The sequence below is a fragment of the Leucopleurus acutus genome, assembly GCF_964270905.1.
Source record: "Leucopleurus acutus genome assembly, chromosome: 7".
In the NCBI taxonomy this organism is placed as follows: domain Eukaryota; kingdom Metazoa; phylum Chordata; class Mammalia; order Artiodactyla; family Delphinidae; genus Leucopleurus; species Leucopleurus acutus.
In genome coordinates, this window is record NC_139150.1 from 49176366 (window position 1) to 49203440 (window position 27075).

General features: G+C 43.4%; 1 protein-coding gene across 1 annotated transcript in view; it reads right to left on the bottom strand.

Annotated features, from left to right (window-relative positions):
- MAMDC2 (MAM domain containing 2) overlaps window positions 1–27075 on the bottom strand; it is a gene marked incomplete at its 5' end in the record, with an annotated part of 166334 nt that overhangs the window by 60447 nt on the left and 78812 nt on the right. The window contains 4 exons of the mRNA XM_082843703.1: window positions 3856–3949; window positions 7747–8003; window positions 22782–22919; window positions 26026–26110. Coding sequence (XP_082699829.1) covers window positions 3856–3949; window positions 7747–8003; window positions 22782–22919; window positions 26026–26110 — 574 coding nt within the window. The remainder of the gene's footprint in view (window positions 1–3855; window positions 3950–7746; window positions 8004–22781; window positions 22920–26025; window positions 26111–27075) is intronic.

Below are 27075 nucleotides of genomic sequence, written 5' to 3' on the forward strand. Positions count from 1 at the left end.
ATCAGGAATACATCCTAAGGAATATACACCTGGGCATCCACAAGAGAACCATAACCCATTTCCTAGGTGTGTGGGAGGGGGTGAGAGGTGGTATTAAAACTTGAAAGTAAGCAAGCCTCTGTTGTCTCCATAGTGACAAGCTGAGTCACACAGAGAAGATTTTTCTGAGGATGCAATTATATTATTTTGCTAAACACTTAGTCTGAGCAATGGATTTTTCTGGGGTCCTAAGAAGGTCTGATAAAAAGAAAACCTCAAAAGCATAACTCAAAGCCTAAATCTTTTTCACCCAGACTGCTTCTTCTAGCGTGAGATGGTATCTAAGTACTGAAGATGAGGCCAGAGGGCCTATGTGTGACCTAAAATGAGCTCCCCAAAGATCTGGGGTGAATGAAGAGCCTTTGCTTCAGGCTTGTTTCAGAAGCATGAGTCAAGTGGCAATCACAATTGTATTTGGGGAGTGTTAATGACATATTTGAAGCATAGGGAGGAATCAGAGGCAACTGGAAGTCCCTGAGCATCAGCTGATCATCCCCGCCCCATCCAAAAAAAGAAATAAAGTCTCTCTGAGCATCCTAATGTACGATTTAGTTAATTACTTGATTTCTGACATTTGAACTTTTTAGAATCAGGAGGCTCTGAAGGTATACTACTCAGGTAGAGGGTGTTGCGTTTGAGAAGAATGGTTAGGAGTATTTCTCATCTTTTCCTCTGCTTCATAGAGTTCATGGAGATGGACTCAGTATCAGTCCTCGAGATCTAAGAGGCTTATCAGCCCCTGTAGTGCTAGAGAGACTTTGGGCGTGGTGCTCTTTAGGCTGCTAAACTTGCACTGTAGTTCTTATTTTAGCACAAGCCAGTCCAAAAGCAAGTTGGGACAGCTCAAGGCTGGCGAGGGAAGAGAGTGAGTGGGAACTACCACCAGACTGAGGAATCATGATGGAGCAGACTGGGCCACTGATCAGGTTGTGGAGATCTTTGAGGGCCTCTGAGCTAAGGAAGACTGTCACACCTTCGGCTGTAACCTACACAACAACTGGAGCCAGGTTTCCAATTAGACAAGAGGTCTGGGCAGTGTGTTGTTGATGAATGGTCAATATTGGGACTTAGGCCCAGGTAGACATCCTTTCAGATGTATATCCATGAGTGTCAGGATCCTCCCAGACCCTGGCCTGGGTGTGGGGCGAACCCAAGCCCAGAGAGGAAGTTAGGTCTGCATGTGGCACAGCCTGGAGCGCTCAGTTTGGGAGTTGGGCATTAAGGCAGGATTGCTAGAAGTGAATGGAATCAGCCGTTAGGCATTCAAGGACTTACAGACTAAGAGGAGAGCTTATCCCTATGATCTAGATTCTAGGCTAAATGTGGCGGTAGATGGGGAGTTTGTGGGTGGAAGAGGCTTGGAAAGGGAAGTGTGGTAACTCAAGTTGGGGGGATGGGGTAAGGTCTCACTGTCCTCTGGAAGCATCCTGGGGGACTATTTGGGGCGGGGGTGTTGGTGCGGTAGCAAGCCACTGGTGCTTAATACCTGCTACTCTGAGATAGGTCTCAGGTCTGGGAAACTGGATTAACTCTAAGAGCAACCAGATGGTGGGAACAAGATGCTTCATATGTTGAAATAATTCCTGTCTCAGCTTACTAGGGAGATGAGGGAAGAAACCACCAGATCCATCTGGGAAAAGCAGAGACAACAAGTCTGAAGCTAACCAAGATAAAGAAAAAAATGTTGGCACCTGTTTCGAAACAGAAGGCCATAAACTATTTGTGAAATGCAAGAGGAAGTATGAAAACCAGAGGGTTCAGCTTCTAAGACTCAGAATCTGGCCCACAGCTGCTTAATGAAGGGCATAAAGCAGGCTCCAGCTTACACATTCATCAAAGCAGTGCCCTTTGCTGGTTCTCTTTGGTTTCAATCTGACCCCCTGTTCTCTAGGGGAACGGATGGGAATATTTTGAAAATTAAGTAAATATTAGGTCTAATGGCTAAGCATTTTCTGTGTGCCATACTCTGCTAAGGCTGTCACAGACACTATTAACTCATCATTCACCCCGACACCTCTATGAAACAGATTCTTCCATCCCTGTCCCATAAAGGTGAAAACAGAGTCTCAGAGAGGTTAATTAACAAAGGTTACACAGCTTGTAAATGGCAGAGTAGGGATGTGAGTCCAAAAGGCTGGCTCTCAAGCATAACACTTTGATCATGTAATTAAACCATTTTAAAGCAAAGTTGGTATGTTGGGAAGTTCTGAAGACCAATACAGGACCTTGGTTAACTTTATATAAGAATGTGGATCCCCGGTGGTCCTTACGGAGGGAGGGTCTGGGCTGGATTTTACAGACTGAAGGGTCACCAACTCTCTTAATAAGCGGTCCTTATTTTGCTGGAATCTTTCTTTTCTTTTCACCAGTCAGTGGGAAAGAGCTCACATATATTCTATATATTTTTAAAGGGGAGAACGTTTCTAAACATTCCTTCTAAGGTGGCCTAGTAGATTCTATCACCTTCCAGCTGCCGCTTCACCCCACCTGCTACCCAGTAGAGATGCTGAATAAATACCTCTTCTCCCATATGTATAACTTGGAAATATAGAAAAAAGTTCAGTGTAAGTGCCCAGTGACTGAGAAGACGGACTTTCTGAAAGTAATCACAAAGATGTTGTAAAACTACTATTAACATCACTGAAATATTAACTGATGGAATTAGGGAGTAATCAGATTTAGAGAAGTAAAACAATTTTGCTTTCTGTGTTCTGTCAAATTTAGAGACTCTTTTAATTTTTGATTACAGCTGGATTAAAGCATTTTAATGAAAAAATATAAGTATGTAAATCCAGTCTGGTTCTACCTGTTTCACTAGTTTTTAAAAAAAATTAGTCAAAAATAATATTTGGTTTTAGCTAATTAGCAAGTTTCTCTGTAATTTGAAGATAACAGTTTAGCTTGAGTAGAAAACATTCTTTCTCAGTTCCCTTGCCTATAGAATATATATTTGAAACCATATTAGAGACTAACTCTACCTTAAGTGAAAGTTGGACTACCAAGGCCAAGTTCAAAAATTTACTTCCCACACTCCAAAACCCAGAATGAGGGCTCCTTGATAAGTCGGATGACCACAGTGTCTCCCTGGGGCCTCTTAAGGAAACAAATTCACTAAAAGTTGAGGTCGACTGCATGTATCTGGGTTATCGTTAATATAGTGTCACCCTTCTTATTCTAAAACATTTGTTTTCTAATTCACTTTGAATCAATTTGTTTCCCTAATTTCCCAGAAAGTAAAAATTTCCTCTTTTTCCCAAACACCAAGTTTATGGAAACAAAATTGGCCATGATAAAATAATGTGAGGGTTCACTTAGAGAGATTAAATTGAGTATATATTCTGAGGCCAAAAGCCATCATAGAAATGTATACCAAATACTAACATCTTTAAACAGGAGGACATTTAAAAATTAGATTCATAAAATTAGTCTTTTATAAGTTTTTATAATTCTACTCAGTAGATTTTGAGAGTTTTTTCCACCTACTCAGCCACCTGTCTATGGACCCAAGATACCCTTTAAAGAGAAAGATGGAGTGGGAGTGAGTTAGCATTATTTAATTTTAATTTCTTAGTAGGTAGAGAAGATAGAAGCTTCTTAACCCATGACAAGTGACCTCTGGTATCAGAAAAATTAGATTCACTCTGTGAGAGAAAAAAAGAGTAATATGCCAGAAAAATGACTATTCGGTTAAATAATTTGTAAGGATAAGAGGAAAAGGTAGGGAAATTAGAAGGAATTAAAGCAAGTCTTGACCACAGGCATCTGTTGAGAAAGGAAAATTCCAGATGTGAGGAAGAAGGAAAAGAGAATGTTTACCTGTCTGATTCTGGCAGGGAACAGGAGAGAAAGAAATATCATCCAGGGCAACATATCCTCCTTTGGGACCATTGAAGGCAACTTCAAAAATAACCTGCAGAGGAGAATGACAATATTGCTACATGTTTATATGTTCTTTTAGGCTTAAGTGCTTGTAACTATGATTTAAGATGGTGTGTCAATCCAGCCAGGTGTATAGGCATTTGGGCAGCTCCCTCCTTAACCCACAGTTTTCTTTTGGGGAGAGTGAATACTAAGCCCTAAGTTGCATTTTATTGGTGGACTCCGCCCCCCGCCCCATCCTGCCCCTTGAGTGTCAAAGTACCTATATCACTTTCTGATAGAACTACAGAATTGACAATTTGCATTACGAACTTCAATTAAAGAAACAACAGCCTGCTTGCAGAAGGCAGGCTAATTTTGCTGCTGCCCTTCACAGAGACCTAGGCCCCTCCAAGGTCCTTTCCTTTTTTCATACATAAAATTCCATGTCAAGGGCTTCCCTGGTGGCGCAGTGGTTGAGAGTCCGCCTGCCAATGCAGGGGACACGGGTTCATGCTCCAGTCCGGGAAGATCCCACATGCTGCGGAGCGGCTGGGCCCATGAGCCATGGCCGCTGAGCCTGTGCATCTGGAGCCTGCGCTCCGCAATGGGAGAGGCCACAACAGTGAGAGGCCCGCGTACCAAAAACAAAAAAACCCAAAAAAACAAGTACTTAAAATTCCATGTCCATCTGGACAAAGATGCAGAGATGATTTCCTGATGCCTAAGTCAGAATCAGGCCCAGAAATCCTATGTACGGATATTAGGATTTCAGCATATCCTGGCATGCTCAAATGGTTAAAGAGAACACGGGGTTGTTAATGAGTTCAGCTCCCTTTAGTTATACTCTCTTCTCTGCCACCAACTATAACTTTGAGGTCAGTGGACGACTTTCTGCTTGTGACCATGGGGATCAGGTGTGGTGAGCCCAGCGCTCACCTGTGTTGGGAAAACTACCCCAGTGTGCAGTCCACTCTGCTGAATTGATAACATGAGAAGATACAGTGTTGAGCAGGGGTGGAAACTCAAGTGCCTACCCGGGCCAGGCAGGTAAATGTGTGACATGGGTTTGGTCTGATGCAGCAGGAAAGGGTGTGAAATGGGGAGCAAGTCTCATCTAAAGGGGGCAACTGGTACCCAGCTTCGTCAATTGCTGACGTGTGGGAATTTAGGACTAACATGCCTGGATTTACCAAACTGTCAAGAGGACCTGGATCTCCAGATTTTTATTTGAAATCTTTGGACTTTTCAATGTTAGCAGTTAATTCAAAAACGAAAACAAACATGCAAAACAAAAACAAAGAAACAAACATATACCACTACAGCAGCTAGGCAAATCATCATAGGCTAGATTTGACCCATAGGCGTCTAGTCTTCAACCTCTTCTAAATAGAATGGTGTCTTGACAGCAGATAGACCAGAGTTCAAATCCCATTTCTGTCACTTACCAACTAGGTGACCTTGGGGACATAGCTAACCTTCTTGGGACCTCGCTTTTCTTAGTTATAAAATAGGCATTATAATACCTACCTTGTAGGACTGTAGATGTCATTAAATGAGATGCTGTATATACAGATCCTAGCATGGAGTCAGGTGCATAACGAGCTCTGAGCTAAATCCATGCCTTTTCCTCCTGGGTGACACCCCCTCCTGAACTCACATTCATGTTTGAGGCTAGTTTGCCACTAAGTAACTCCAGCTTGTCCCTTCTCCACTCTAGGTCTCAATTTCTTAATTTTTGAAAAAAGAGTTCGGACAAGACGGTCCCTTTCGGCTTAATGACTATGGTCCTTAGACACCTGGCCTCTGCAAAATCTAAGAGGGGCCCTGGAAGCTTGTCTCTGGCAATACAGGAAGGGCTGAGAACCAAGGAAACAGATGTGGACGAATGAGGAGGGGCTAATTAAGTTTACAGACTCAACACAGGTCTGTGACATCTCGTTTTCAAGGTGCCAGCTGATAAAGCCAACGGCAGAATGTGATCTTACTGAACAGTAAGGGAGAATAAGAATATTTCCGATCATAATTGGCAAATCACAGCCTCTGTGCCATTATGTTCTCTCTTGTTCAGAATGAGGGTCTCAAATGTTTGTTTTCCTTTTAAAAATTCACTTGAGAATATGGGGACCTTAAATTCTCTGATTTCCACAGGATAAATTTCTTTCCCCCCGCAATTACCAAGAGCAAATAATCCCGGCGTAATGAGTCCCGAGTGCTAGGGCAAAATCACACACGTGTGACCCAGAAGGATAGGTATTGAAGTTTAGTAGTGAACTTAAGCAGTAAACAGACACTGTAACTTTTCAAGCATTGATTAAAAAGAAAATTCAGCAAAGTCTCACTCATCTAAACGTTGCCCCGGGAGTTTACGGTTGGATGAAAGGAATTTGCGAAGACGACGCCTTCACTGTGCGTGTGACTCATTTGACTTTAATAGAAGGAAAATTTTCTGAAGCAGTATGTGTATTTCTTTTCCTCCTTGTAACCCAAACTCACAGAAAATTTTCCACTGGGCTGCAAGAGCCAATCAAGCCCTGGTTAGACTTTGGGATAGGAAATAGCACACATACTGCCACAGGCCCCTCTCCGGGGCTGTCTGGGGGAAGGAGAAGGATGGGAAGGGGAGTGGCAGGCACTGGACAGGACACATCAGAAACTGAGACTCAAGCCCAACACTCACTGAAGCTCCACATCAGGTGAGCAGATGGTACCACTGAAAAGCATCCAGAGGGTAATCTGCTTCTTTTGCACTCTAAACGGAACTAGGGAAGATATTGCAAAAGTGCAAAGCGAAAGCAGGAGATGTTAAAACCTGTGGGAACTAAGACTCTGCTTAGAGCTCCAGATCTGCAACCACAATGTTGCACCCACTGACTCTAGAGGTCCTAGGGGTGCCCAGACAGAGCTGACCCTCTTGCTTCAAATTTAGGTCGGATTTAACGCAGGAACTTTTCTGAGTGCCCTGGCACGCACCAGCAGTGTGACCCAGAACAAAACGTCAGACTTCTTGCACTCTCCATCTCCTCCTATTTCATCTGTAATATGGGGATAATTTTATCGAGTTTGTTGGATGGTCATCAGTACTGGACCATCCAACAGACACATACATAGATATGTATTAATATATGTGCTTTGAAAACAGGTCTGCGGGTCTGCACGGATAAACACCAAAATGTTAGTAGCTCTTATCTTTGCAGGGCTGGCATAGGGTGTTTTCGTTTGATTTGCCTCTCTAAATTTTCTAATTCTTCTGCACTGGACATTTACCACTCATGTAGCTATAAAGAGTTTTAAACCATAAAAAGTTAAAAAACTTTATAGGCCCCCAAGGCTTGTTTCAAATTAGGGCCACAATCGTAAGTTTATTTCTGACTTTTATGACATTATTTATACTGTAAAGGAGAAAAGAAGTCTTTTTTTTTTTTTTTTAATTTAGAGAGAGTATTCCCTCAAGTAAGGGAAACCTTCAGTTGCTGTCAGGAATGGAAGTTCAAGGGGGAGTTTCACGTAGAAGGCGTTTCACTGATCTCCTCTTCTGAACTCACGTGACCACAGTGCAAGGCTCAGAAGGAGCGTGTGCCCAAGAAATCTAGTGGGTTGACTGGCTTTCCCATAGTTGTCCTTATTAGAGAATACTCTCTCTAGAAAATGAAGTGATAAGGGATGAAGGTAGAGGGAATAAAGAGGGAGAAAAGTGGAGAAGGCCAAGGAAGGGAAAAGGAAGATTAAGACAGACACAGCGGAAAAGAAAGGATGAGTGTGAGACTGTAGTATCTCTCAAATTCCACGCCTGGGTGTGGGTGGCATCCCTGTAGAGCGGCCAGGCCAGGGCACACCTGGCACACCTACCTCCATGGGGTACGGGGCGCCGAACTCCACCTCAGCGAGGTTCCAGTCAGCATTCCCTGGACTGCCCATTTTCCAGATCTCCTCGTACAGGCCAGCCGCATCCCTCGTATACACGGAGAAGATGCTGTCATTCCCCTGCTGGAGTTGGTAATAAAACAACAAGCAGCCAGACATGGGGGCCGTGGTCACTGGGGAGATGAGCTGTGCCACCTCCTGGTAATGCGTGATGTAAACCGAGTCCACATACATGTAGTGGCCTGAAATCACACAGAGAAAACAGCCTAAGACAGGCGGGCGGAGTCTCAGACACAACTACATGATCTGGGATTTACTTCAAAATAATCCAGTGGGAGTGGAGGAGAGGAAGCGAATGAGTTATTGAGGAAAGAAGTTTGGCCACGGGTTGATGAATGTTGCAGCTTGGAGATAAATAGTGGAGTTCACTGTGCTCTGCTTAATACTAGATAAGCACCATTCTTTTTCTTCCCCTTAATTTTGATTGAAGTAAAACATACATATAGAAACGTCGATGTGTCATCTGTAAAGTGTTTGAATTTTTACAAGCTGAACACAGCTGTGAAAAAAAAAAGCAGGACATTACCCCAGAAGTCCCCCTCCAACAAGCCTTCTTTGAGTTGTACGGTTTCTAAGAGCATACCAAACATACCATCTGTTCTTAAAATCGCAGTGACCCTCCTGTACATCTTTCCCATGTACACAAAATGTCGCTGTGTGTTCTTTGAGTGAAACTGATATGAATTCAAACTAGATGACAATTTGTACCTCTTTAATAGAATATGTAGGTCAGTCAACACTGTTGACAGGGTTAGGATTGGGGAAGTTGAACTTGGGACCCCACCCGTGGCAAGGCTTTGGTGGGCTCCGGACCCAAAGGCTGACTGCATTAGAGGCATTTTGGTGAAAGAGAGAAACTGTGAGGCAGAATGGGGAGAGCTTGGATTGGACATTAAAAGAACTGACTTTGAATCCTGCTCTATATCTTAGCATCCCTGGGACTTTGAGTAAGTCACTCAATATCTCTGGGCTTCAATTTGTGATCTCTAGAATAAGAATCAAATACTTCTCTCATATGGTTGATCTGAGTATTAAATGAGATTACGTATGTGAAGTGGTTAGCATGTGCCTGGCACATTGTAATTGCCTAACATGATTATAATGAAGTAAAGCAATGCCATTAATGTTTTTAGTACCATGCTTTCCCCAGTATGGTACTATTATTACCAGCAATTTTGTCTAAATTTATTTGAGCTGCAGTGACAGAGGAGTAATAGCAATGAAGCTTTGATAGAACGGCCTTTCTATTTACAAGCTCAGAACAATTACAGCTTAATGTCTTTGCTTTTATTACCTGGTGACAGGTTTATAATCATTCCTTTTATCTTCAGCAAAATAGCAGTAAGGATATTAGGAAGAATACATGCATTCACACACTGGAGACTTACTTTGCATCTAGCACACTGCCTAGTATGTGGTAGGTCCTCAACAAATGGTGATTCAAAACACATACAGGGTCTCAGAAGGATCCTCACTGCAACATGGCAGAGGGGAAAGGTGAATAAATTAAAACTCATTTTCTCCTGGTAGCAAATTGTTCAATCCCTCTGAAAAATCTCCCTTGCTTAAACAGAATTGTCTGATCATCTTGCCAAGCCATGCAACTGTGAATAAACAGAAATCACAAACTCAGATGATCAGAGCAGCCAGCCAGATCAAGTATATGATTGAAGTGGAGTGGGTCAGGGAGAAAACAGAGTGATGGATTAGCTGCCAACATTGGACATCACATTTTACCAGCAACGAGAAGCAGAAATTAGGCTTCTCTGAAAAAATCAGAAAATCTGATAGTGCTGGGTCCATATTCTCGGGCTGCAACAACCAGCTGGTGGTAAGGGGCGCCAGCCCCGTGCATGGACCTGTGCTCTTCCCTGAGAGCCCATCCCTCTACTTCTAGCTGATGCCCTGACATCCAGCCAGGTGCTGCAAGCTTTTCACATTGAAACTCAAAATCCAGATTTTTCTGGCAAATCCATTCATTTAAAAATGATACCTCTATTAGTTTGCTAGGGTTACCATAACAGCACCACAAATGAGTGGCTGAAAGTAAAGAGACTTGTTGTTACACACTTCAGGAGGCTAGAAGTCCAAGGTCAATGTACGAGAAAAATTAGTTCCCTCTGATGACTGTGAGGGAGACCCTATTCTATGCCTCTCTCTCTCCTAGCGTCTTTGGCATTGGCACTTGTTGACACTGACGGATTGATCTCTGCCTTCATGTTCACATGGTATTCTCCTTTCTGTGCATGTATCTCTCTGTGTCCAAATTTCCCCTTTTTATAAAGACACCAGTCATATTGGACTTGGGGCCCACCCTACTTTAGTATGACCTCATCTTAACCAATTACATCTGTAATGACCACATTTCCAAATAGGTCACATTCTGAATTTCTGTGGGTTAGGACTTCAACATATGAATTTTGAGGAAATATAATGCAACCCATAACACTTCCCACCATAATTTTTTAAATTTTGTGTGTTCCAAATAAACATATCTGCAAGACTGGAAACAGCTGATGGGCTCCCAATTGGCCACCCCTGGGGAGGGATTTTAAAGGAAGAATCAGAATGTCAGACTGAGCAGAATCCAAGAACCTCTGATAAGGAAGCAGGGCCATGAGCCCCCCTCCTAAGCTCGGGTGTCCTCTAAAGCACTGCTGGTGGCCAGGTAGCTCCGACTAATGCAGAATGGGTGTGACCAGCTAGCCCTGTAACACGCCTTTGCTCACTGAGAACACATGTGAGTGTCAAAGGCAGAGAGGAGGTTTTTATGCCCTTTGTAATTTGTCTAACCGGTGAAACAATCTCTTTCCAAGATATCCAGCCAGGGAGAAAGGGTAGAGGAGCTGTCATACTTTGTTTCCTTGGTACCTCATTGCAGGGCCATGCTGGCAGGCTCCTGACATACTCTCCATTCAGTGTCCAGCTGCTTCACCTTTGGATCCACAACAGCAATGTGTGCCAAGGCCATGCCATATCGGGTGTCCTCAGCTGATGACCAAGCAGAGCAGGGGTACCAGGGCAAGGCCATTCTGCCTGACAGGGGCTCTTCAGCAACTCCCCATCGGCCTGGCCCCCCTCTTTCACAGGTGTTAGCCTTCCATCCTGTGCTGAAGGCTCTCCCCACCCAGGCCGCGTTAGGACTTTTGTTGGAGCCCTAGGCACTTTTGCTGTGCTGGACCCTTTTCTCCACAAAATATATAAAAATTTTATTTTATAACTGCATTCATATAAAGATGAATATGATCTAGGCCGGACCTATTATAATATTTGTTATTATGACATTCATTTTTTCCCTCTGATTTTAAAATAAATCAAATTAAAACATGCTCATGGATTCCTAAAAATGTCAGGTCTCCTAGGCACTGGGACTTCTATGCCTAATGGACACATGGTCCTGGCCCCCAGCTGCTCCAGCTCTCTCCCCACTTATGCTTCCCAGCCATTTCCCCCAATAAGTCTCTTTCCACCTAATCCCAGCTTAGTGACTGCTTCTCGGAGGACCCAAACTGCCACAGTCATGAAGCAGGAAATCAGTCTACCTGGGGTGACAGGCACCTCCAAAGGCTCCACGAGACTCTCAGTAAATCTAGGAGACCTCACAAATCCACTAGAAATTATTCATTCTACTTCCGGAGTGCACGATAACTGTGTTTAGGGGCAATGTCTCACAATCTAACCCATTATGAATGTATCTTCCTCACAGTTCACAGATATCTGACAGCGTTCTTTAAAGGCTACTTACTCACCTCCTGGGTGGACAATAGTTTAACCCCTGAATTTGCAGTTAAGTGCCTTGTGCCCATGCACAAGACTCTAGGCCAAGTGAGCCACAATCCCATTCCTGATGCAAAAAAACAGCAAACACAATGTGACCTGCTCAGAGTGAGTCAGAGAGCCTGCTGGGAATCAGACCAGGACTGCTGACACCAAGTCTCATATGGAACCACTAGACTAGACCACATTCTGTTGCCCCTCCCTTTCCTCTCCATCATTCCTTTGTTGCCAAGTTGGGTATTATTTACTAAGACTGTTTTTCACTGGGAGACAAAAGGTAGCTCATCAGAAGTTTATCATCTCAGTTGAAAGGGTGGAGATGATTCAGAAATCACCAGGTGTCTACCCCAGGGGGCTGGGCCAGAGAAATGACCACCAGCCTAGGCTGAGTGTGTGGCATCGGGTACAATCTGCTCTGAGGAAGAGGAGCCAGTGGTTGGGGGTGTGTGTGCAGGCACTGTTTTGTGTACACTTCCAAGGGGAAGGAAAAAGGTAGCCTGGAGTCCTCGGGAAATTATGTCTAGTGTCTGATATTATGAGAATTTTCCTGCCCAGCTCAATGAGGACAACCCTGCTATCTGATCCAGGGTTCTAGAGCTGGTAGAAACTCTAGAAGAAGCAACTTTTATCAGATTCTTTAAGTCTGAGTAGATGAAACTAGGTATAGATAGATCTTAGGTGGAAAGGATTCTATAATCAACCAAATCACTGGGGATCCTGTTGAAAGATCAAAACTCTCGGTGATGCCAGCCAAAGCTCAGGCCCCTCTGGCATAATGCCTGCGATAACGGCACATGTACGTTTGCTTCTGAAGTGGACTTTCTTGCAGCAGTCCTCTGTACTAGCTCAACTTTTGTTGTGGAACCAGTGGCCCACTGGTAGTCAGCCATTTTCCCTTGACTTAGGAAAAGAATTTTGAGGGCAGCTCCTGAACTTTTATTTTCAAACAGTCTGGCTAACCAGCATTCCACAGAGATTGCCTTGGCTGCGATGCCAATGGCGTCCTCTGACTCATCTATGATTTGGTCCCATTGGCCACATTTGTGCTCCAGTTGCAACGTCTGCATCTGTGTCGTGGTTGTCTGGACAAGCTGTCTCCCAGGTAAGGGAGAAAACTTGAAGGAACGTAAGCCAGCTGGTCTGCTGCCGTCGTGAGGAGACAGTACCCAAAGACAGCAAGTTATCATGCCCGCTCTCCAGTCTATGGATCTGAGAGTCATCTGCTGAACCTTTAGTTCTAAGGGTTTGGGTAAGTTTTACTATAATAGAGTCTGACTCTATAGTAGAGTCAGATTGAATGGAACTTCTCCTAGTTTCTGCTAAGACCTCAGTGCCAAGAATGATGGGGGACAAGTCCCTCTACTTTCTACAGAGTGGTGCTAGACCATCCCTGTTGGATGTGCTACCTTGTGGCAGACCTGGAATCTAAGCCAGCTCTATCAGAGTAGCCCATCTCTCCACCAACCCTGCCAGCCTGTATATATGAGAAGGCCAAGGAGGGATCAGAGAGACTGGAGACAGAGTTTCTTTGAAGAGAATTGTCACAGAGCTGACCTGCCATGTGTTTCTTTTTGACCCCCCAAGGGAACGGGAGGAGATTGCTTCCCCTTTCTTACCTTGATCCAAGGGAGGGGGCTTCAGGGAACCACTTGTAGAGAGGATGGGGGAGGGAAACTACCATCTAATTTCATCCCCACCCATGCTTGCAAGTTCCTGGGTTCTGTGACTGCCTTGGGCCTTGAGAGGAGGGTGGCAGAGTTAATGGGAGAATTTGATCAGTGGTAACTGGAGTTTGTGGGGTACAGAGGCTGGGGCCTAACTCTTGGCTGCATGCAGCTAGAGGTTGTAGGGGCCTGTGAGAGCAGAATGGAGAGAAAGGATTTTTGTTGCCAGGGAGCTGTACTTCCAGAGGTTGATGGGGCAAAGATTTGAGTTTTCCCTAAGCCTAAGTGGGCAACTCAGAAGGTAGCTGGGCTAGAGCGCCTTAAACTCTTCTCAAAGAGACTGCATGCAGGGTGTTAACCCCAACAGAAAGGGGCTGGTGATGGTAAAAAAGAAAGGGGCTGGTGTGGTGTACCTAGTGACAGGCACTAAGGGGGATTCATAGATGGCCAGTCAGAGAGTGCATCATTTTTGTCATTGGCTGTGAGAGAAATGGCCAGCATCTGGTCACCTGCAGTGTGAAGGGCATCGACCCCAGATTAAACAGCACTGGTCACATACAACCTTTTGTCACCTTCCCTTCCATTTCTGTTCCACCCACATCCCACCTTTCCCAACCCTGGAGGAACTAGAAGCAGCCATGTGAGTGGGGAAAGAGGAAGAAAAGAGCAAAGGGAAGAAGTATGAAGAAATAAAGCCCAATCCCTTCTCTGATGCTGCTCTGTGGTCTGGTCTGGGGGAAAATTTGAACTGGATGAGAAAATGGAGTTTTGACTTGACTGAACTTAATCCTTAAAAATGAAGCTATTTGTTAATACTTGAAAGTGCCTGGAAAGCCATGGTAAAGTCACCCAAGGACAGAGAAAGGAGATCCAGCAGAGCTTGCACAAAGGCGATGGTAAGAAAATTAATAAAGCTGCTCCCCTACTGGGTGCTTATGCAATGAACCAAATGGATCAATGCAGAGAGAGAATGAACAGGTGCTGTTAAGATGATGCTTGAACTCAATCCAAACTGAAATGGGAAAAGAATGTCATGAGTTATGGAAAGACGATCCATCCATCTCACGGTCTTTGATGGAATAAAACAGTTCTGACCTTATTTTACATTTTGAAACTTTGTTCAGCTCCTTCTACGGTGGCACCATATGCAGACCTGATTTCTAAAATCTCAGCAAAGAAACAGATTTCCCTCATTATCTTTCCAGCAATTATCTTCTTTTTGCTAAGGCAGGTAGGAGACAGTAATGATCTGAGCTGTCAGTAGGTTACCCCCTGAAGGATTTTGTTTCACTTCATAAAATATTAAAAAAGGAAAAAAAATCCATATGTGATGAATCCAAACTGAGTAAGAAAAAGCAACATAATATCCCATCCCCTTCAGTATTCCACCACAATCTTACTGCGGTAGTCATTTCCACCATAAGACAGGAATTTGGAGACATGGTGCTCATTTGAAAAATCTGACTCACTGTTTGGGGCTGTTAAAAACACACAGCCAAATGAAGGAAAACTTATATCCACATAATATTTTTCAGATATTACATTCACTGTTCCCTTTTCTATAACACAGAAGCCAGAGCCTCCGGGGAAGACTTCCTTCGGCAGCTCGGCAGCTCTGAAGTTTCTGAGCAGGCACACAGCTGCCCTCACCCCTGCTGTTTGTTTCTCCAGTTTTCATCTGAAAGCAAAAGCATAAGCTGCTTCCAGGAAACGAATGAACAGGAGATGAGTTTATATAGAGGCAAATCTGCTGCTGCGGGCAGACATCTGAACCATTTAATCTTTCCTTTGCCACCAAAATTGATGGAGCTCAGGGAAAATCAATATACCTGGTAGAAGGTAAATGTAATAAGAAGGCAACCTCTCTCTTGTTTAGAGCATTGGAGGTTTTTTTTTTTTTTTTTCCCCAAGAGTGATCTTGGTCAAACCTTTGAGTCATATGAGCACAGAGCTTTTCAAGTAAAACATTTTAGAATTTTTAGAACCCATCTTTTTTAGCCCTGTCCTATGCAGCAGGGAAGTCTTAACATAGGAGTCTACGTGTGAGGAGTATGAATGTGTGTGTGTGTGTGTGTGTGTGTGTGTGTGTGTGTGTGTGTGTGTGTGTGTGTATTGGGTGGGAATGAGAAGGCTCTTTGGCTACTGATTGGGCAAAACCTCACTCCAAAAGTTGAAGAGAAGTCGAAGTGAAATAGCAGAGAAGAGCTGGAAGAAGTGAGTGGAAAGTAAGTATTCAAGATTCCTGATGATCATAAGCAGAAACATAACCTAGGATCTAGGGCCTACTCTGCCATCATCTTCCATACTGGCATTCTCAAATACTCCCTAGACATCAAAGAAACCATTCACTCTCATGCCTGTACACCTCTGCATATGCTAAACTTATCTTCTCCTTATCCATCAGGCCAAATTCCAGTTCTGATATGATTTCCTGTAGAAAGCCTTCCCTGAACCCCAAAACCAAGGTGGTCTTTCACTTCTCTATGATCCCATATCATTTATTTCATACCTCTATTGATCATACATCACTATGCATGTTTACATAGCATTTCAGTATTTGAACATTTTGAGAAATGCCATAATATACATTAACACAGAACTATATTAAAGGCACTGAGAAGTCCTGAAATAAATCTGTTTAGCTTTCTTTAGCTCTGGGTTTCCACAGTTTATTTGATCACATATATAGCCCTTCTTCTCTCATATAAAGACTTTTATACTCAAGTACTGGTATTCTAGGGAATAGCACTTTGGAAGAATTGGTTCCTGTGATCTCTTTGAGGTCAGTGACAGTTTTTGTATCACCAGGATATGCAAGAATACCTGACCTATAAAGAGTGCTTATTATGTGTTTGTTGAATGAATGAATGAATGAGTGATCAATGAAGAAGTGTCATTCTGATGTTCAGGCTCTGACTAGGATGACTATAATCAGATGCTTTGCTGGAAGGGAGATAAAAGTCTTCCTGGATTCCTTCCCTTCAGGCTCAGGATCAACGACTTCTTTAGGCCTTGGTATTGATGTCAGGGGACTAAACAATGCTAGAGGGCAAAGCTGTCTGCCTTTGTCAGGTGTTTTAGAATAGCCAAGGAAGAAGAGAAAAGATAGAAAAGATGAAGAGGAGGAGATGGGATGGAGAGAGGGAGGGGAGAGGAGAGAGGCGAGTGCCTACAGCAGGGGTAATACACCCTACTACCAAGTCTCTGTGCTCCTCAGGGATGACCATGTCATCATGCCTATCTCTTGATATAGATATTAGAAAATCTCCTGGTCGAGATATTAGAAAGGCCAGGTCCTCTTTTTCCCATTCCTTAGTCCCTTTAGTCTCCCTTTTTCTTTTTTTCTAATGTCAAATGCAATGTATTTATATGTACTCAAGAGGGACCCAAAGCACTCTTGTTTTTTTTTAAATAGATCTCTATTGGAGTATAATTGCCTCACAATACTGTGTTAGTTTCTGTTGCACAACAAAGTGAATCAGCCACATGCATACATATGTCCACATATCTCCTCCCTCTTGAGCCCCCCTCCCATTCTCCCTATCCCACCCCCTGGGTCATCACAAAGCACCGAGCCGATCTCCCTATGCTATGTTGCTGCTTCCCACCAGCCAACTATTTTCCATTTGGTAGTATATATATGTCAATGCTACTCTTACTTTGCCCCAGCTTCGCCCTCCCACCCCATGTCCTCAAGTCCATTTTCTATGTCTACCTCTTTATTCCTGCCCTGCAACTAGGTTCATCAGTACCATTTTTTTTTTTTTTTAGATTCCATATACATGCGCTAGCATACGGTATTTGTTTTTCTCTTTCTGACTTACTTCACTCTGTATGACAGACTCTAGGTCCATCCACCTCACTACAGATAACTCAATTTCATTTCTTTTTATGGCTGAGTAATATTCCATTGTATATATGTGCCACATCTTCTTTATCCATTCATCTGTTGATGGACACTTAGGTTGGTTCCACATCCTGGCTATTGTAAATAGAGCTGCAATGAACATTGTGGTACATGTCTCTTTTTGAATTATGGTTTTCTCAGGGTATATGCCCAGTAGTGGGATTGCTGGGTCGTATGGTAGTTCTATTTTTAGTTTTTTAAGGAACTTCCGTACTGTTTTCCATACTGGTTGTATCAATTTACATTCCCACCAACAGTGCAGGAGGGTTCCCTTTTCACCACACCCTTTCCAGCATTTATTGTTTCTAGATTTTTTGATAATGACCATTCTGACTGGTGTGAGGTGATACCTCATTGTAGTTTTGATTTGCGTTTCTCTAATAATTAGTTACATTTATATATATATATATATATATATATTTATATATATATATATATAAATATATATTAGAGAAATATATATTTCTCTAATAATTAGTGACATTGAGCATCTTTCATATGCCTCTTGGCCATCTGTATGTCTTCCTTGGTGAAATGTCTATTTAGGTCTTCCGCCCATTTTTTAACTGGATTGTTTGTTTTTTTGATATTGAGCCCCATGAGCTGTTTGTATATTTTGGAGATTAATCCTTTGTCTGTTGTTTCATTTGCAAATATTTTCTCCCATTCTGAGAGTTGTCTTGTTTATGGTTTCCTTTGCTGTGCAAAAGCTTTTAAGTTTCATTAGGTCCCATTTGTTTATTTTTGTTTTTACTTCCATTACTCTAGGAGGTGGGTCAAAAAGGATCTTGCTGTGGTTTATGTCAAAGATCTTGTTATGGTTTATGTTTTCCTCCTATAAGAGTTTTATAGTGTATGGTCTTACATTTAAGTCTTTAACCCATTTGGAGTTTATTTTTGTGTATGATAGGTGGTGTTCTAATTTCATTCTTTTACATGTAGCTGTCCAGTTTTCCCAGCACCACTTATTGAAGAGGCTGTCTTTTCTCCATTGTATGTTCTCGCCTCCTTTGTCATACATTAGGTGCCCATAGTGCGTGGGTTTATCTCTGGGCATTCTATCTTGTACCACTGATCTATATTTCTGTTTTTGGGGCAGCACCATACTGTCTTGATTACTGTAGCTTTGTGGTATAGTTTGAAGTCAGGGCGCCTGATTCCTCCAACTCCATTTTTCTTTTTCAAGATTGCTTTGGCTATTCAGGGTCTTTTGTGTTTCCATATGAATTGTAAAATTTTTTGTTCTAAGTCCGTGAAGAATGCCATTGGCAGTTTGATAGGGATTGCATTGAATCTATAGATTGCTTTTTTTTAAATGATTAGTTTGGCATTATTTATTGTCTATTTTTGTTACATAGTCTAATAATATTGTTTCTCAGTCATTGTCAGTCTTCCATATTTTCAGTAATTTTCCTTTTAACATCTTTATTAGAGTATAATTGCTTTACAATGGTGTGTTAGTTTCTGCTTTATAACAAAGTGAATCAGCTATACATATACATATGTTCCCATATCTCTTCCCTCTTGCATCTCCCTCCCTCCCACCCTCCCTATCCCACCCCTCTAGGTGTTCACAAAGCACCGAGCTGATCTCCCTGTGCTGTGCGGTTACTTCCCACTATCTATTTTACGTTTGGTAGTGTATATATGTCCATGCCACTCTCTCGCTTTTTCACAGCTTATCCTTCCCCTTCCCCATATCCTCAAGTCCATAAGATATCCATAAGATATCTGGTCCATATGACATTTGGTAGATGCCAAAGGTCCTTGATATTTGGTCCTGTCCAAAACCATTTGGCATGGACCAAATATGCTTATGGATGTTTTGGAGAGGACCAAATTTCAAGGACCTTATGGCATGGGCCAAATGTCTTACTGGACGTTCTAGACAGGACCAAATGTCCACTGATCACCCAAAGTAATAGAGGGCTCTGATAACTAACTGGGTCTGGAGCACAAGCCTTCTGACCTCTAGCCTAGTCCTCCTCTATCTCTTGTTGATGCAAATATGGTCCGAATGTTCTGTGCTCACAAATGAGAGTGAGGAAGAACTAGTGGTGATGCATTCTTCAAAGAATAGATGATACTCAGGTAACATAGTCAAGTGGATGATTTGACACTAGTCCACAGGTCTGCTGTCTCTCCCAAGAAATACATGTTCTCCAAGCCACCTGGTCCTTGCCATCATTGAGAATGAAAAATGATGCACTGAACAAGTAATTATTAGGTCATGATATTGGTTACCCAGAGGATCTGACTTTGGAACTAATTTTTAAGTAATTTGGGAACAGTTATCTAACACTGAAGCTTGTACATCTGTGATAATGACACCAAGGATTATTGCAATTTTAATGCATTAGTCTTTCAAGATTCTCTCTATTCCTTGCACTAGAATTTTTAAATATGGCAGAAAAACAATCTCAAAATCAGCCAGCTTCCATAAATTAAGAAAATGTCATCTGGCATTTCTTTTTGAAACCCCAAGACATTGTTAGTTGTTTTATTCATTTAAACAAAGGTTTCAAGAGGTAGTAACATTTTATTGTTTTGAGTTAACCCAACTGTCATTTAAAATACTCATTCAGATTCATGGATTAATCTGTCATAACAGCTTATCATTCACTCTACACATAACACTCATTAGATGTGTGGTTCCTACAATGGCCACAAGTAGTGATGGGCTGTGTGTCTTTAGGACCAAAATATGGATATACATACGGAAACCCAAATCTTTTATCATCTCCAAAAGTGCTAAACCTTACTTTTAAAAGAAGGAAGTGAATACATTTTTGGTCTTTTTCTAATTTCAATTCCTTATGTAAGTGACCATAGATGTATCTAAAGAAATGGTTTCTGGGGCATTTTTCGTTCTCTTGTTCTACCTTTCAGTCCTGTATCTACTGAGATAATCACCATCTGGTTAATCAAACTAACACACTGCTGTGATTGCAACTCTCTCTTCTCAAAGACCTCCAATGGCCTCCCATCATCAATGGAATAAAGTTAAAATCTCTTTCCTGGCATTCAAAGCCTTTTAGAACTGCCCCCATACTGTTTTCTCACTCATCTCTCTTTCTCAGCTGCTACCACTTGCCAGAGGCATCATGGCTCCTGCCTCTCTTGTCTCTGCCCATCCTTCAAATACACTTGACTTCTCGCATCATGTCTTCTAGAACATCCAAACAATAAGTGATCCCTCTTGTCGCTGAATACCAAGCACCTTTCTTTTTTTTTTTGGAAGCACTCGACACATACTACTTTATCTTACATCCATTTGTGGTAGAAATCTTTTCCTCTTTCTCAAATATATGTTCCTTGAAACCAGGCAGGGGTCATAGAGGACCTGTCATTTTAATTGTCATTTTTCCAATCATACCTAATACAGTGTTGAATGAATGAAAATGCTAGATCCAGAACTTCCCTGGTGGCGCAGTGGTTGAGAGTCCGCCTGCTGATGCAGGGGACACGGGTTCGTGCCCCAGTCCGGGAAGATCCCACATGCCGTGGAGCGGCTGGGCCCGTGAGCCATGGCTGCTGAGCCTGCGCTGGAGCCTGTGCTTCGCAGCGGGAGGGGCCGCAACGGTGAGAGGCCCGAGTACCGCAAAAAAAAAAAGTTGGCTTTGTCTTAAACAGGTAAACCACAGGAGACAGGAGACTCCAACCTTTCTTATATACGGTTACTTATAAATATGTTGTTCTAAGAAGCCTGGGCATGTTAAAAAAGAAAAGGAACTTACAAAAAAGGTTGCAAAGTAGAAGTTGGCTAACTGGGTCTGACCTGAAGATGTGTTTGGTTGGCCTTGTGGTGTTTTTTAAGAGAATATTCACCAAGTTAAAAATTTGGGGGCTTCCCTGGTGGCGCAGTGGTTGAGAAGCTGCCTGCCAATGCAGAGGACATGGGTTCGAGCCCTGATCTGGGAAGATCCCACATGCCACGGAGCAACTAGGCCCGTGAGCCACAACTACTGAGCCCGCGCATCTGGAGCTTGTGCTCCGCAACGAGAGGCCACTGACAGTGAGAGGTCGCGCACCGCGATGAAGAGTAGCCCCCGCTCGCCGCAACTGGAGAAAGCCCTCGCACAGGAACGAAGACCCAACACAGCCAAAAATAAATAAATAAATTAAAAACAACAACAACAACAACAAAAAAAAAATTTGGGAAATTTCACATAAAACCCATGCCTTGCTGATTATCTTGCAAAACTGAAAGACCTGGTTCCCTGGGCTTGCATTCTCGCATGGTGGCAACTAATTGAAGTTGAGTACTCTTTGTACGTGGTCCATGCTCTCTAGTTTGCCACCGTCCTCACCCAGCCTATATGTCACTCTCTTTATACCATCTGCCTGGCCCCTTTGGGAAACTGAATCTGAGACTCTGGATATAAAGGAGACAGAACAGGAGCAAAGATAACAATAAGGACAGAATGAAGACTGTCCAAAGCCAAGATAAGCCATAGGATGGACACTTAAAAAAAGTTGGAGACGTGGTTAAAAATATTCACATGAAGAGAAACTACAGTGAATGAGGAATGAAGTAAAGAACCATAAAAAGTTGCCATGTCTTCAGGCAGCTGAAGGGGACACACTGTCATCATCAGCAATTTATTGTGACTGAGCAGATCACCTCAATATCTGCATGGCAAAGGAATGAAAGGGAAAATGTTACCCTTTGCAGCAGAACCAACATTCCTATTCTGTCCTTGATGGAAAGCCAGTCACCAGAATCTTCTCGTTGGTCAACAAGAACTTACAGTTGATGACTGGAATGTTTTGCAACTGCAGGGAGACCTAGGCTTTTATGAAGCCTACCAAGGTCCCGGTGAGAGCTGCCATAACTCACAAGGACGCAAGCCCTTGCCCTGTCTCTGTGGGGACTTTCTCCTCCAGCCCACTGCTCACTGATGACCTCTCCTCTCTATTTTCCCTGCAGAGAACCAGCCCGCTTGGCCACTAGGGGTCCCTATTGCTCACCGCATTCAGGACTGACCATCAGTACTATTGGCTCCCCTCCCTGCCACCAGGGAAGTTCTTAAAAACTTATTCCCATCACTCCATGTATTTTTAGTGAAAAGTAACCTAGGATTATTCCAGCCTTGTCTTTAGAAATAAGAAATGTTGAACAGCAAACAGAAGAAAGTCAAGCATAATATGGAAATGTGAAAATAGCAAGACCTTGGTGCTTTGTGACCGCCTGGAGGGGTGGGATAGGGAGGGTGGGAGGGAGGGAGGGCGATGCAAGAGGGAAGAGATATGGGAACATATGTATATATATAACTGATTAATTTTGTTGTAAAGCAGAAACTAACACACCATTATAAAGCAATTACACTCCAATAAAGATGTTAAAAAAAAAAGAAAAAGAAAATAGCCAGACCAGGTCACAGGGGAAGAAAAGCTGTTATCTGGGTGGGCTTCTCCTTAGTTACAGAGTTCGTGTCTGCACTTTGCCTCTCTCTCACGGCTTACTCTTCTCTTCCACCAGGTCTCTCGGTCCCTACTCACGCTCCTCTCTCTGTCTCCTTCTCTGTCGACAAGCCACAGTCAGGTCAATGTAGAGAGAGATGGCAGAAACAGTTATCCTGGAACAAGGACTCCATTTGTCCCCAGCTCACCCAGTTCACTCCTGAAGGTGTGGTCCTGCGGAAGAATGGAGTGGGAGTTCCGCATATTTCCTCCTCCAACGAACCAGTTCACGTTGGGGTTCCAGCGGTTCACAAAGCCACAGAGATGATTTTCTTCAAAGTCACATTCTGGCAAGAGAGAAATAAAAACAGACTTCATGTAGATGTAGTTATGCCTGGGTACACCCAGGCTTACTGCAGTTTGCTATTAGATACTCAGATATGTTTCTCACTCCCTTTGACCACAGGGATCTTCGTACCAGGACCCCTGGACAATGTCGGTCAAGAAGAGAGATCCTGTAATGAACAGAGATTATAATTCATCATTGCTTCTTTGGATTGTGGCCCTTCTGCCTACTTGCCATGTGGCTTGCTGTGTGACCTCTCCTAGCCTCTATTTGTTCCTAGGAGAAATAGGGGGGCACTCCCCCTGCACAGGGCTGTGGTAAGTGTGGACAGCTGCCAGCACAGTGCCAGACACATGGTTAGTGCTTGGTCAATCAGCCAACTCTGTGTCAAAGCACTATTTAGAGCTATGCTTTTAGCTCCAGAAAGTTTATCCACCACCTTTCTGGTAGCCCATTCCCCCATCCCCTTCTCTCTTGATAGTAGACAAGGTGCTAAGCTAAGGGCTGAGGGGCATGTTTCCTAGATGCTAAAATCATCTGCTTTGCTTATAAACAAGAACCTGGTCAGCGTAGTCGGGACAGGAATATCTTAGGCACTGGGTCCTTCTGCAGCTCCGGAGCGGAGATAAAAGAGAAGACAAAGAGACTCTCTTTCCCCTTTTCAATAGCACTGACATGTTTGCACAGATAAATTGTTCCCAGTCAACAGACTCCTTTACGGGGAACAAGAAACTCACAAGCCAGTTCTTTCATTGACCCCCATAGTTATCAATTAAAAATATGAAGTGTGATTGTGCTGGTCATCTCTTATTGGCCCCTCCAGTCCCACCCACCTTTCTTCCACGGGGCTCCATTCTCCAGAGGCTGACGTGTACGGCCTTGTATGGACTTCCCTGCCTTCTGGCTTCTCATTGGATTCAACCAATGGAAGGTAGGAGGAGAGCAAGGTTGGGGGTGTTTATTCCTCCAGCTCCCTCTCTGCCAGGTTGCCATGGGTTGGCTGTGTCTCTCTATTGAGGGACCGTACAGCTACTGTCTCCAGGTTCTGGTAACCCCTTCTCCCTTGCCCCTTCAGACCTAAAGATATTGATGGCTCATGAGTCATCACTCTGACTAGTCCCGGATTACTGCACTAGCTTTGACTGGTTTCCTTCACCCACCCACACCTTTGTAGTCCCTTTAGTGAGTTTTCCTCAAATTACTCAGGTTGAATGTGTTCTGTTTCAACTTTCCTGCCAGGGTCCTGACTGATACAGTTATCAGTGTGCTTTTGTATTAACAAGCACTGAACATTTTTAAGATTTTCATTTTCAACTTTTCCACTACAGCATCCGCTAACCCATGCCCAAGAGTCGGTGCCAAAGGCTGCCGCAGAGTAAAGGAAAAGCAAAATATTCCTCAATGTGCCAGGCAGTATTCTGAGCACTTTATACAAATTAAATTATCTAATCCTCAAAACAACCCTACAAGGTATGTACTATTATTAACCTCATTTTACAAACAAGGGGAGCAAAAAGAGTGCACAGAAAGAAAGGTAAGGTGAGAGTACGATCATACAGTTCAACAAGAAGAAATATCACCGCTCCTTTTGTGTTTTAAAAAACTAGAAGCCATCAAGTGATTTGGAGAAAAGCAATTAAAATTTTTGAGTGCCAAGCACTGTGACAATAACCTTCATATCCCTGATCTTATTAGTCCCCACAACAATCCTACGACGGAAATATTTTATCCCCATTTTGCCAGTAATGAAACAGAGGCTGAGGGCAGCAGTGCATTGACTAAGCCAGCAGGTGGCGCTCCACTAGGTATGTACGACTCAAGTCTGTAGGGTGTTAAGATCCCCGCAGCCGCCACTAAGGAGCTCCAAGGAAGATAGTCTTAACTCAGAAAATGGTCACAATCTTCAGAAAATGGTCGCAATCTAGGTCGGTTTTCTTTCAGAACTGCCCTTGACTCTCTTGCCTCTTTCCTTTCCACAGCCATTCAGCCTCCAAGTACGGTCAGTGCTGAAAAATCCCTCAGATCTACCACCTTTATCCCATTCCACTGCCAACCCCAATTTTAGACCCTCGTATGTCCCCTCTGTAAGGTCACAATCACTTCCTAAGGGTTTTTCTATCTCCGACCTATTTTCTTTGTTTCCAACTCATTTTCCATGCGGCAGCCAGTCATCATCTGAAAACGCAGCTGCAGGCCCCTCCCTTGATGACTGACTTCTAACGCCTCCCAACCACATAATCCCGGAACCCAAGCTCCACAGCTGGGCTCCAGACTCTTCCTTAACAGACTCCCTTAACAGTGCTGATTCTCACCTCAAACACTACCCAGCCTCTCGCCTTTGCCTGGACACACTCGGTGCTGTCCACCCACTATGGGGTCTGCCCAGAAAGAGTGCTTTCCTTCCTACCCTGCTCCTCTACCTGACTAAATTCTACTCCTTCTTGAAACTACGGCTCAAATGCATCTCCTGGATTCAGTCCTGTCCAATTTTCTCCCCTCCTCCCGACACCTCCGCAGCACGGCTTGTCCTTCTCCAGCAGAATTTGTCATATACAGAAACAGCTTCAGTAGGAGGCGAATGGAAGGTGAGTGACCTCAGGACATAGAGTATGTCTGCTTTTGATGCCCTCTCAGAAGCTGGCACAGAAGAGGCACCTACCAACCCTGCTCAAGTGGAATCTCAGTGACAACTGTGAGTATAAAGACAGAGCAATGGTGTGTAAGAGAGAAATGGAGGAAAGTGAGGAAAGAGGTAATAAAGAGGTAACAGGATGCCTGCTTTCTGGCAAAAGCTACAAAAAGCTGAATATGCAGCAAACTGGATGTCACGTTTATTAGAATATGTTGAGCTTAAGGCAGCAACTCAGGTTACAGTCGCATCTACTTTTCTTTCATCAACCCAGTCAATTGAGGCAAACTCTAATGAGCCTTCCTCTGCTAAAGACAGAGAAACATCATACAACACGCAAGTGATGCAAAATTCAAAATGCACTGCATGGTGTCATTTATAAAATGCCCTGCTTTTCAGATTGATTCAATTCCCCTGGCAACAGGAGATTTTAGAAAAAGATGCATGTTCAGATGCAATGAAAAGGAAACCCACTTACCGATACAGTAGCCAGTTGTTATCTTGATTTCAAAGAGTGCGATGCTGGCTGTGTTTCCATGTCCTAGCACACCTTCTATTAAAATCTGTACAACACATGCGGGAGAAGGGAGTTAGACTTCAAAACACCACGTGTCCTTTATTAGTATTTCAGCTACTTGTCAGGAGCTGTTCAGCGATTCAAGGCAAAACGAGATTGTTTGTCTCGGCTCATTGCTATAGGATACCAATCTCATGATGGACTTTACTGAAAGAAGGCATGTGTGTGTGTGTGTGTGCATGTGTGTACAAGCTCATACACATATTCTCAGAACTTTGAGGTGATCAAGGTGTCCAATAAGAGCTCAGAGTCAGCTGTCTTCCATCATAAGCGCAGTCACCACCTTCTCCGGTGCTTGTGGGGCACCAGTTGGCTGCAGATGGACAGGAGAGCTTGTGTCCCTGGTGAAATCCATTCTGAGACTAGCCAGGAACTGAAGGCAGAGGCCTCAGCGGGGGAAAAAAAAATCCCTTGCAGGAGGAGGTAGGAAGTGTCATTTGACTAGTGGTGGGGGATTTCTGCATGAGGTGGAAGACGCTCAAAACTCATCTTGTAGTTTCTATATTACTGAAAATTTGAAAATTTTACATAAAGAACAGAGAGAAGCATAACAACTTATGTGGCTGATTTCAAGCACTGTTCACAGTAGGTCCTGCTTCTGAAAATATTTGCTTCTCCTTATGTGATTTTAGTCCAATATTTTGCAGCTATGCTGGTAGACCTAGGGTGTGATACACTGTCCAGAGGACGCTGTGAAATAGGGAGCTCAGACCTTCAATGCTCCGTCCCTTAATCCACCCTGCTGCCTGATGGGAGGGACTACAAGTAGACAGGGAATGTAGGAGAATACTGTATTTCAAAGCTTGTTGAGGAAGAAGAGATATGGCATAGGGAATTGAAAAGCGGACTAGGAATGGAGAACGTTTTCTTGAAGGCTCCGCTTTGTCCCCCATGACATGTTCTCACTAAATATCACACTTCATGGCCAAGTTCAGATTACATCTTCCTTCC